Source organism: Tachysurus fulvidraco, chromosome 16 (genome assembly GCF_022655615.1).
Source record: "Tachysurus fulvidraco isolate hzauxx_2018 chromosome 16, HZAU_PFXX_2.0, whole genome shotgun sequence".
Classification (NCBI taxonomy): Eukaryota; Metazoa; Chordata; class Actinopteri; order Siluriformes; family Bagridae; genus Tachysurus; species Tachysurus fulvidraco.
Genome location: NC_062533.1, coordinates 2,988,634 through 3,001,133, shown reverse-complemented (window position 1 = coordinate 3,001,133; position 12,500 = coordinate 2,988,634). Strand labels below are relative to the sequence as shown.

Here is a 12,500-nt window from a genome sequence, read left to right as displayed (position 1 = left end):
ACATATTATTATTATTATTATTATTATTATTATTATTATTATTAGTAGTAGTAGTAGTAGTAGTAGTAGTAGTAGTAGTAGTATTATATAATACATATATAATCTATAATAATAATAGAATTCTCACCTGCGTTACCCGGGATGCCGCGTAAAATTCCTGCCAAACTGGGAAGAGAGCGGCGCCTCCTTTCATGGTGAAGCTTCAGCATGGAAATGTACTTATTCTTAATGTGCGCCGGCACCACTAGGTTCTCCAGGTCCCGTTTATGAATCTGTGGAACCTCGTTGAGTCCTAGTTTCTTCAACAAGGCGTCCTTCATGTCGTCGTTCGTAAAGGCATCTGTTAGTGCCAGAATGAGCGCGCAGAGGAAGCAGGAGGCAAAAACAGAAGCCATGGTTAAGCTCCGAAGAATTTCTGAAGTTCTTAGTCCTTATGGCAAAGAGTAGAAACGAAGCACTGGGGCTTTGACAGCGAGCTTCGCACTTTATATGCACCCGCGACCCCCAACTGTTCACGCACTTACAAGGTGAAAAGGGAGGGATTGTGTGTATGGGCGCGCGGGGGTGGTGGGGTGGGGGATGTAGGTGGTGATGTGAGTTGGCGACATAAAAGCAAAAGTATATAAGATGTTTAAATTCAGTGAGAAAAATTGGCCCCATGATTCATTGTCACTGAATGTCCTGGAATTAAAATCTAATCGTTTCACCCCTGTGACCGATTACTAACTCTTTGTTAACCCTTTATTGGTTACAATGTTCTCCAGGTCATCTCAAAACAGATATATGATTATTTAAAGGTGATCTATTGGCACAATATCTCTATTTTTATGTGCCTATGTCAAAATACTACCCAAATACTACCTGTGTTAAAACACTACCAAAAATGTAATCAAGGTCTTTGAGCCTCCTTTGTACCTCGGGGATTTTGGGAAATATCTCCCCAATAGTGTGATATCACAATAATTATATAATGAAAAATATCCCTTCATCTAAGAAAGAACTCAAACAGGTGCGTGTAATCAAAACAAATTACTGACAAATAAATGCCATTCAGCATCTGTATGGTTATTTATTACGTAACTCTATTCATAATGGACCTACAATTCGCTTTTTTGTCCAGGTTGCACAAGTGTTGCTGTGCCATCGTTGTTCTTCATGTGTACATTCCCCCGGACAATGTAAAACATTCCGAGTCTGGCAAGTGGACATGTCTTCTTATGTGTCTGACAGGCATATCCAGTGATCAAATTTAACTATAAGGCTCATCATCATCAACAGCTGATAAGTCTTGAAGGAAGTTGGGGCAATCAGATGTTTATTCCAAGACTACCACCCTGTTTCTACATCCCCAGATTAAAATTATTAGCCAAACAGACAGCTAATCCAGGGAGGCCGCATGGATGTGGATTGGGGAGCTCTTCACAGGTTGGTGATCATCTGATTCCATTGCCAAATTTGCCATGCCTTGTTTGGTCACACAAACATAAGAAAAGGGCCTAGTGGCAGTGAGGGGCCACTGTCTGAGTTTGTGTATTGGCCCCTCTATTTGCTCTGAGATGTCAGACAGACTGAGGTAGCTCGCAGGAAAGGATGGGCTGATGACTTTTCTTGTGGTTGAGGAAGGAAAGAATGGAACACACATACAGACACAAGCGTATTGACATGACCAAGAATTTCCATTCGTGTGTTTGACTTTATTTATATTTAAATACAGGCTCTGTTATTTTAAGTATTTGAGCAAGCCTGCATATATGCATGCAAACTTTAAGGTTGTGCCTTAAAGAAAAAAAGGATCACTGTAGTTCACATGCATCCTATCAGTTGAGTGAGCTGCAAATATTGTCTAGTTTTATAAAGAATACATGAAGAAATATACTCAGAGCAATGTTTTTCCATGTTGTAAATTTACCATCAGGCCAATACACACATACACACTTCGGCAAATTAGAGATCCCGAATCCCTTGTGTGATATGTGTCAGTCTTCTCCCCTTCCCTTGTCAATTATCCACTGGCCCTTTGGTCAACATGGGGAAACTTCTCATTCTCGCGGATGCCACAGCCCTTAATCAAAGGACAGTGAGGAGTCGCAATCAACAAAACACGTGCTAATTAGCACCTAGCTATTGCATATGAAAAGCAGTACTGTTTAAACCGATCCCCGCCTCTGGTTCGTAATAAAACAACAAACAATGTGCTCCACTGAAATGTAACGACGTAAAACAGATTACAAATCGGTGTATTTTTCTCTTTTCTGCCTGCAGGTCACACTAATTTAACGCAACCCGGTCAAGTAGCCCACAGAAACAACCCGGTACATTACATTACATTACATTACATTATATACTACAAAACCTCTCTATGTACAGACCTTTAGCTCAACCTGATGTTATAGTATACACTATTTAGGATACGGGCTAATAAATATACGCAATACTTCCGGTTTAGACAGCTCCATAGTGTCTTACATGAGATCTTACATCAAATGTTTTGACACGAAAGACATGATTAGCACCTTGTTAATTGCTGTGTGAGAGTGTGTGTGTGTGTGTGTGTGTGTGTGTGTGTGTGTGTGTGTGAGAGAGAGAGAGAGAGAGAGAGAGAGAGAGAGAGAGACAGAGAGAGAGAGTGTGTGTGTATGCGCGCGCGCGCGTGTGTGTGTATGAGAGAGAGAGAGAGAGAGAGAGAGAGAGAGTGTGTGTGTGTGTGTGTGTGTGTGTGTGTGTGTGTGTGTGTGTGTGTGTGTGTGAGAGAGAGAGAGAGAGTGTTTCTGTGTGTGTGTGTGTGTGTGTGTGTGTGTGAGGGGGGGGGTGTTGGGTTGTTTAGATCTAAATTTGCTTGAATACCTTCATAAAAAAGTTCAAAAGGGTTCTTGTCTCAGGATCTGCCTCACAGAAGCGTTACATAAACATGAATGAGCGGCTTTAAAGAGCAGACTAACTGCATTTGTTACACCTCAAAGGTATCTTTTGTACATTACACGAGAGAGATGAAATAAAAGACATGTAATTATGATGTAAATGTGAATGATCGAGTTAAATAAAAAGAGTAAAGAATCAAGTGAGTTTTGCATAAATAGATTCGATTCAAGATTGACAGACAGACAGACAGACAGACAGACAGATAGATAGATAGATAGATAGATAGATAGATAGATAGATAGATAGATAGATAGATAGATAGATAGATAGATAGATAGATAGATAGATAGATAGATGAAGTACTTTGAACTTGGGTGTAGTTAATTAATGGATGAATAAAAACAGTCCACAGTTTGGTTTAAACGATGCACTAATAACTTTTATGCTCTTTAATGTTTGTTGTTGTTGTTGTTGTTGTTGTTGTTTTGATCTTAAACAATTATCATAGGAATGAGTTTTATTAAGAAATTTAGAACATCACTCTTCTATAAAGCTTCTGTTTAGTATGGAAATATTTTACTTATTGTATTATATTCATATTCAGTTTTAGAGATTTTGATTCCAAGAAAACGTGTATTCTGCTGCTATTGTGAGACAGAAATGAAACCTGGTTACTATTGTTTTTGTTGTTAAAAATTACCACCTAAATTACGAATTTGGAGGGTTTATTTTACTATATTATTATATTTCAGTTAATTGATGCTAAGAGTTAGCATGCAGCAAATCAATAACGTTTTATAACGTGTTGTTGAAGATGAACTCGAATGCCAAAACTTTTTACATACTGATACTGAGTACAAATTTCCTTGCAAACCATCAGCAAGTCAAATATCCATACATAATTTTTGTCCACGTTCAACTTTTCAACAGTTCAACTTTGTTTCAACTGCAGTACTTAACTTTGACCAGAAGATGTCAGTAGAGCTTATATTTTTGTTAAAATAACCCCAAACTTGTAGAATGTAATGATATTGTGTTTGTGGTCTGAGACGAAGATAGTACTGTAAGCTCCAAAACTGTACGAAAACCAAAGAAAGACATTCTTTTATATATTATACTTATAAATATTACTTTATGACCCGAAGGATGTCATAAAGGATGACCTGTAAGCCTAAAAAGCATAGGAGGCAGTTGATTCAGCTGGTGGTGGGGATTTTAAATACACACACACACACACACACACACACACACATACACACACACTGTTTTTAAAAGGGAAAATCAGGTTATTATCAGGTATTTATTCAATTAGCTATTAAAAGTGTCTGGTAAATGTAGTTTATGTTCTGTTTTCTATATGCCCTAGATCATTTCGTCTTACAAGGCACTTTGCCTTCAGGAAAGGTGAAAAATGTGCAAAGGATCTCACACACATTGTAAGCTTTTCAGCATCCTTTTTTTTTTTTTTTTGCACCCATGTTCCTAACAGATTTTAGTACTTCCACTCTTTTTCAGCCTCATCTGATGGATTTATGAGGTAACATTCAGGATGCATGCTTCAGTGACCACAGAGTCAGCATTTTCATCCTTGTAAAGAGTTTCCTCCACACAGATGACAGAAGTCTATAATTGAAAATCTGTCTCCATTGTGGAATTCTCTTCCTGGGAAATCGTCCCATCGAGTAGGCTTAGAAAGGAAATGCAGCATCACCCACTGTGATGTATTGCACTGGACCTTGTACACCTGATCTTCGCAGTCTGCAGGGACAAAATTTTGCCCTCCATGGCTTTTCTGAGAGCTGAATCACTTTACACTCCACTATCACTTGTTCTGCCAAAGTTACCCATCTGCACAAATAAGAATCTGTAGTCAGCATCTGCCAGTACTAGATAGAGATCATCCTCTTGTAATGAAAAAAAAAAACACTATATAAAAAAAATGTATATGCATATATACGTGATGCATATAATGATATGTTTCCCATCACTGGCAGCTAGAAATTTCTATTTTCTCCAAAGGTTTGTGACTCTACAATTCTTCAGTTGTGATCAAATGTGATGCCGTCATGTGCCTCTGGATGGCTCTGCAGGTCAGGTGTACAGACTACAGACCCAAGCTATTGGCACAAACAAGACCATGCATTTCCCTTAATGTAATACAGAAGTCTGCGACATCGATACAGTCGCATCACAAAAATCTGCTACCTCCACACCACCTACAACACCTGACACCCATCTGGCACCTAATCCCCCACATTATATCCCTGCCTGCAAGCACTGATGAGTGAAAGTAAATTACAAAGAATTATAAGAAGAGATTGACAACACCAAGGCGAGTGGAGCAAAAACTTTTGGACTTTATAACCCAATAACCCAACCCACAACATCAGCACTCTCATACACCCCAGAAAGGAGGATGAAATGTACTATTTTGCACTCAGTTTAGTGCCCAAACGTAACTAAACCTATATACCTAACTATATAAAATATATATATAGTTAAACACGGTCTGCATGACTGTTGTAATATTTGTGTATTGCACATATTACAGTCTAGATAATAAGATATTAAATACATATTTAGTAGTAGGTCTCGTAGGCCTTAATCCTGATGTGAGGTGCACGCACTATATTCTCTCTTTTTCAGGTTGACTCGGTGAACCCGAATACTGCATCCCATCCTTCACGTTAGCAACAGATATAGCATGAAGTCCTTTTACGCTAATCACTTGCACTACAAGGAAAAAATAGTGTGGATAAAACAAAACAAGCATCCAGTGTGAACCAGGTGTAAAACTCCATGTCTTCACAGAGCTCGCTTTGTGCACGAGAGCATTGTCAGATCTGGAACAGTGTTTGAGCCTCTTAGTTCCTGTAAAGAGACATTCTGTACAATTGTGTGCATCAGAACCACATGTGGGTCTGATAATCAGGTGTGCACATACTTTTGGCCCTATAATGTGTATAAAGCACCACGGAGTGTGACATCCACATGGAAATCCAAATGGATGTGTGGATGCGACTCTCCCAGTCACTGTAATGATGCTCTTTTTTTTAGTTTTTCAGAGCATGACCAAAGTTTTCCATTAAATTTCCAGTGTTAATGTTTCCCCTCCCCCGTTTTATAAAGTTTAAAATAAGCATACCCTAGAGATACACACTTTGCCCATACCACCCTCTCACAGTAAACCACTCCGTGACATCAGTTACCACCCCGTCACGGGGCCATTTTGTTAAAAATGTACGTAAAAGAAAATAAATTTTACATAAATCAATGTTAAAGGATTTTCTTGTTGTGTGGACTAATCAAATAAATGTAACTTTATTTGTATTTTTTAAGTGTATTCGTTTTTTAAGTACAAACAATGAGGCCATTGAAATTTCAAATTCATATTTCAAGATTAAAAAAACTAAGAATAATTATTTAAATTAAATTACAGACTTTCTATTGATGGTTTCCAAAAAAGGGACATTTTACTATCAGGAAAACATTAGATTTTAAAAATATATTTCTTGTTTTACTAATCTTATCCCATACTATTGTCCGTGACGGGGTGGTAAAAAATGGACTCCCTTGCCAGAATAAAATTGATAATATTATTAAGAATTTTGTGCCTGAGGTGGGAAAATATGTTTTTTTGGAGGATTAACATAATATTTAAAGTTGTAAGTAGAAAAAAAAAAGTTTGTTCTTAATGAAAATGTGGACAATTGCAAAGTGGACCTCTGTCTGTATTTATACATGTATTTATGCTGCCACCTGATTGGGTAATTGAGTGAATCATCAGCAGGTGTTCATATGAAATTATAATAAATTATCTATTACATTATAATATAGTGTAAAGTATTACTTCATACTTGTTGCATGAAAAAAACAATAATTTTGGAGATGTCTTTAAGCTTTGTGTACGTTTATATTTGTATAATATTTTTGGGTCAGCATCTTAACTCGACAGCTCTGGGTTGGTCCATTCTATTCCTAACCTTTTTTTTTTTTTTTTAGCCATCTTTATACAAATGGCAATCTTGCTTCCCTCTAATTTAGTCTCAGCCAATTTCCACCTACCACACCAAAGCTACCAATCTAGGAGTGTGAAAGTGATCACATGCTTCCTCTGAGACATTTGAAGCAAGCAACCATCATCACACCACAGGATCTGCTGAAACAGTTCTACTCTGCCATCATTGAATCCATCCTCTGCGCCTCAGTGACTGTTTGGTTCAGCTCAGCCACCCAATCTGACCTCAGGAGACTACAGAGGGTGGTCCGGACTGCTGAGCGAATCATTGGCACAACTCTCCCCACTCTCCAAGACCTGTACTTCTCCAGAGTGAGCAAAAGGGCAAAGACAATCACTCTGGACCCCTCACATCCAAAACACTCACTCACTCTGGACCCCTCACATCCAGCACACTCACTCACTCTGGACCCCTCACATCCAGCACATTCACTCTGGACCCCACACATCCAGCACACTCACTCACTCTGGACCCCTCACATCCAGCACACTCACTCTGGACCCCACACATCCAGCACACTCACTCACTCTGGACCCCTCACATCCAGCACATTCACTCTGGACCCCACACATCCAGCACACTCACTCACTCTGGACCCCACACATCCAGCACACTCACTCACGCTGGACCCCACACATCCAGCACACTCACTCACTCTGGACCCTTCACATCCAGCACACTCCCTCACTCTGGACCCTTCACATCCAGCACACTCCCTCACTCTGGACCCCTCACATCCAACACACTCACTCTGGACTCCTCACATCCAGCACACTCACTCTGGACCCCTCACATCCAGCACACTCACTCCCTCTTTGAACCGTTGCCATCTGGTCGACGCTACAGAGCCCTGAGCACCAGAACGACCAGACATAGGAACAGTTTCTCCCGTCAAACAATCCATCTGATGAACACTTAACACCATGGAAAACACAACACCTAATATTTGCACTATGTATACCTCAATTGCACATTTCATACTTGCACTATGTACATACATACATACATACATACATACATACATACATACATACATACATACATACATACATACATACATACATACATACATACATATTGTCTAAATGTTTACTGTTTACTTCCATTGCACATTTCACAATTGCACGTGTGTACTGTGGAGCTTCTGACACTAAAACAAATTCCTCCCATGTGAAAATATTAAAGCTGGTAATAAAGCTGATTCTGATTCTGATCATCTTTTTGAACTTGCTGTGCCACTTGTTGGGGGTAACCCACTCAGAGGAAAGCGTTATCTTCCACATGTACCCTATAAACTCACAGACACCGTGATCGTTTAGTGATTGACAGAGTCTATGTCATCACTTCCACTCACTGAGCACAAGCAATTTTGTTCTCTTTATTTGAATGACGCTTGGATTCCTGCCCAGAGAGACAACTGTGGCATCATCAGGATTTGAACTTAATCGACAAATCCACTTGGGAGCCTGTAATAATAATCTTGGAGTAGAAAACTGGGAAAAATAGAGAAAGGGGGAATTAAAAATGAATAGAGAAAAGAATACAGAGTACAGAAATGAAAATATTCACTTTTAAAAATGGCATTTAGATGTGTAGGCTTTTGGATTACATATAATACAAAATACTTTTTGCTAAATACTTTTTTTTTTGTTTTGCGTTGGGCATAAAAAAAGAAACGAATGGAATATTGAATAGTATTGAAAATATCAAAATGTTTGGAGCGTCTACGTCATAATGTAAACGCAGCAATATTATGATGACGTCCGCCATGATGCTGCTGCCGGATCCTGCAGTGACGAGAGAGGGAGAGAGAGAGAGAGAGAGAGAGAGAGAGAGAGAGAGAGAGAGGGGGGAGAGAGAGAGAGAGAGAGAGAGAGCGTGTGAGAGAGAGGGAGGGGGGAGAGAGAGAGAGAGAGAGAGATGTGGTAGGGAGAGTGAAGATGGTTGATAGAGAATAGAGAGTATATTAGATATAGAGAGTATCATCTCTCTACTATATTCTCTACAGAGACTAAAGCACGGACGAGGACGTGTTTTTAATGGAGCTGCTTGTAGGACTGTATTTCCTAGGAATAAATAAATTCGTGTCCCACCGAGGAGCAGTTTATCTGTGGCTGGAATTTAAAGGGGACAGAAACTAAACTAGGCTGCTAAGCCTTTTCGCAGAGGAGGGGCGTACGCGCTTTTGTAGCATTGCAGATCCCGGACTGGTGCATATTCTTTGTGTGTGTGTGTGTGTGTGTGTGTGTGTGTGTGTGTGCGTGTGTGTGTGTGCGTGTGTGTGTGTGTGTGTGTGTAAGTACATGACACACACATATACATATATATATCGATCTAAAAAGGTCGCCTTTTTTCTTGCACGCACTGTCCTTTTAAAGGATCCAGAGGATTGTAAATAGAAAAGGAAAGAAGACACTTGCGTCTTTGGAGACGTCAAATCTACCGATCAGATCAGACTAACATATCCTACTCTATGTGTCCAGATGATATTATGTGTCCCAATGTCGTGTGCCATCAAGATGTGTATGCGTGTGTGTATGCGTGTTTGTGTGTGTGTCGGATCATGACTGAACTGTTTCAAGCTATGCAGCAGTTCAGCTCTTAAATGCTGAGGTCACTCGGAGGTGCTTCTCGTGTCGTCCAGTCGAGGTTGGAAATTGGATACTGAAGCAAAAACCCGTCAGCTGCAGCAGCAGCAGCAGCAGCTGTGCATCATGTCGGCTGAGGTGCGTTTAAAGAAGCTGGAGGAGCTGCTGCTGGATGGACCGGTGCGCACTGGGGGTCAGTGTATCAGCGTGGAGACGATGCTCGATGTCCTCGTTTGTCTTTACGACGAGTGCAACAACTCTCCCCTCAGACGAGAGAAAAACATCCTGGAATTTCTTGACTGGGGTAAAAAAAAAAATCATGTTTCTTACAGAATGTTAGACAACAACTCATTAGCATGTAAATAATCTTTAAACCAGTCCGGTGATGTTGCATGTAAGCTCAGGGAAAAATGACACAACATCCTCAACCTATTGGTTTGGTTTGTGCCTGGAAGTAGAATGGAGAAGAGTTTCTAGTGCTATGGCACTAAACAAGGTCAGAAGGCCACTTCAGACCTGGTGTTAACATGCGTTCTTAGTAGACAGAGGTTCAGGTGTCTTGCTGTCTCCGATTATGCAACCCATCAATAAAACTCGAATAGCATTTGTAGTGTGAACGCAAAAGCATGCTGGACAGCAACGACAGACCGCCTAGTCATTGTATTGCTGGAAATATTTGTGCTATTCACCTCAATAAAGGTGACTTGACTTGACTTGACTTAATAGATGAAGGTGACACTAGGGTTATTTTTCAGCCTTATTCATTTTTTTTCTTTTTCTTTTTTCCCCCACTCAATTAAATATTGGAAAACTAGCATGACGCTTGAAGCTAGGATAAGACTGCTGTAAATTTAAATGTGTTCAACACACTTCCTCGTGTGAATTTCGCACAACACAAGTGCTTGTTAGAGACACGTTCCGAATGCCAGGTGTAAACAGCTATGTGTTTCAGGTGTTCCCTTATCATCAGATCATATCGTATACACGTTGAGACCAGGTGTGAACATGGACTGACAGGCAGTGCTGAAGTCTACAGCCAATCACAAGCTCCCATAGCACTTCTACTAGATATATTACTGTTGATGTATGACTTAGATGCTCTCAACAATGCCAGTTAATGACGGATACCTACAAACAGACGCTTTTTAATTACGTGACTTGTTGTGTTTCATTGGTATTTGACTGACGTTGGCGTACTGAGTGGGATCTCGGAAAGTGTAGCTACAAGTCGGGTGTAGGTCGGAAGATTTCCTTCGTGTTTGTGTTTTTCTACCAAGCCAGCCAGCTAACTCTGATGAGCGATGTCAAATACTTCGTATCTACAGTATAACCCTTTTAACCTGCTGTTGCTGTGAGCAGCCATGCTGACATGATGTCACTTCCTGAACTCTGGGTTAAGGAGAACATCACGAGATTATGTTTTGTTTATTCTAGTTGGAGTTACGAATGCAGCATTAACCTACTGTGGCTATAGGCAGACAAGCATTATGTAATGCACTACATAATATATTATTATTGCTGTATGTGACTATTTGTGATGGTGAAATTGTGACTTTTTCTGTTATGATATACACTCACCGTCCACTTTATTAGGTATACAGGTTTAACTAATAAAGTGGACGGTGAGTATATGTATAAAGTCATACAGATACGGGTCAATAGCTTCAAACATCTGAATGAAGGAAATCTGATCTCTGTGAATTTTTGGGGATTTAATTTCCTGGGATTTTCACGACGTTCTTTAAGCTTTAATCGGAACGCTATAAAAAGAAAAAAAAAGGAAAATGTATCAATTAAAAAAGAAATGGTAAATGTTAAATTCTCCAAATATTTGACTAAATAAGTCGATTCAATTTTAGTTACAGAAAGACGATATTTATGTAAAGGTTGTTTGATTTGTAGGTTTATTTCTGGTTATGAGAGCTTTCACTTCTTTATGAAATCCATTATTCAGTATAAAGTTCAGAAGAGAGAGAGAGAGAGAGAGAGAGAGAGAGAGAGAGAGAGAGAGAGTGTACGAAGGCTTGAATGCATTTGTGTGCCCTTTTCCTGTGGGAAGCTCGCCAGGGCAGAGTCAGGAAGCAGCCCGCGGCCACTGGACACACGGTGATGTCATACAGGGAAACGGCTGCACATTGTGTTTGTCCTCTTTGTGCGCAGGACTATTTAAAGAGCCTCCGGATAGATCCTTTACTCATGAGCTCATTAACTGACCTACACACACACACACACACACACACACACACACACACACACACACACACACACACACACACACACACACACACACACACACACATCTTCATTCACTCCAGAATTAATGCCCTTAGGCCATGGAGGTTTGGTGACTTCACCAGGGACCGTGTGTCCTGTCTCTTTACAACTCAACATTTCCAACATACTTTAACAGCTGTAATATTTCAGTCAACCTTCTCTGACAGGGCTTCAGGACCAGAGAGAAGGAAGCTAAAAATGAGTTTTGAGTTCCCGACTCAAGGAAAGCCTTAGTACTAAATGTGTCACAGTCCCGGCTTCAGTCTCCCTATTTCGAGCTTGAACTGAGTAAAAAAAATCTAGAGCTAGGTTTAATAACCTTCTATTTGGTTTATTGCAATTGTATATAAGGAAATGCTAGAAAAATGTGAACACATACAAGATGGGTTTTTTTTTTTTTTTTTTTTTTGCTATTTTGATATAAAGCCATTTGATAAATGCTTTAATACCACAGCTCTGGCATACTAGACTGTGATTGGTCAGAATTGAGAAACGTGTAATTGTCGATACGGTACATCTATCTGTAAGGAGACATTTATTAACCCTTTGTAGAATGAGTCTGTGATGTCAGGGCTTTGTAAGAGTCAGTAAGATGCTGAGGTCCTGCAGGACAGAAGTCTTCGTATTTTTCTATTACTTTGTGTTTGTAAAAGAGACAAAAAGAGATTCTGGTGTGGGAACAATTGTGTCTGGCTGCTACATCATAACAGGAACTAATTTGTCTTGTGGTCGTTCCACAACATTTAATGTAATGATACAC

General features: G+C 39.8%; 2 protein-coding genes across 3 annotated transcripts in view; one reads left to right on the top strand and one right to left on the bottom strand.

Annotated features, from left to right (window-relative positions):
• lft1 (lefty1) overlaps positions 1–461 on the bottom strand; it is a 2,264-nt gene extending 1,803 nt beyond the window's left edge. The window contains exon 1 of the mRNA XM_027153620.2: positions 128–461. Coding sequence (XP_027009421.1) covers positions 128–395 — 268 coding nt within the window. The 5' untranslated portion in view covers positions 396–461. The remainder of the gene's footprint in view (positions 1–127) is intronic.
• Positions 462–8,890: 8,429 nt separating this feature from the next.
• The window catches only part of cdc42bpab (CDC42 binding protein kinase alpha (DMPK-like) b), a 70,607-nt gene continuing 66,997 nt past the window's right edge, over positions 8,891–12,500 (top strand). For both annotated transcript variants that reach the window (XM_027153572.2, XM_027153571.2), the window contains exon 1: positions 8,891–9,770. In XM_027153572.2, the coding sequence (XP_027009373.2) occupies positions 9,593–9,770 (178 nt within the window). In that variant the 5' untranslated portion in view covers positions 8,891–9,592. The remainder of the gene's footprint in view (positions 9,771–12,500) is intronic.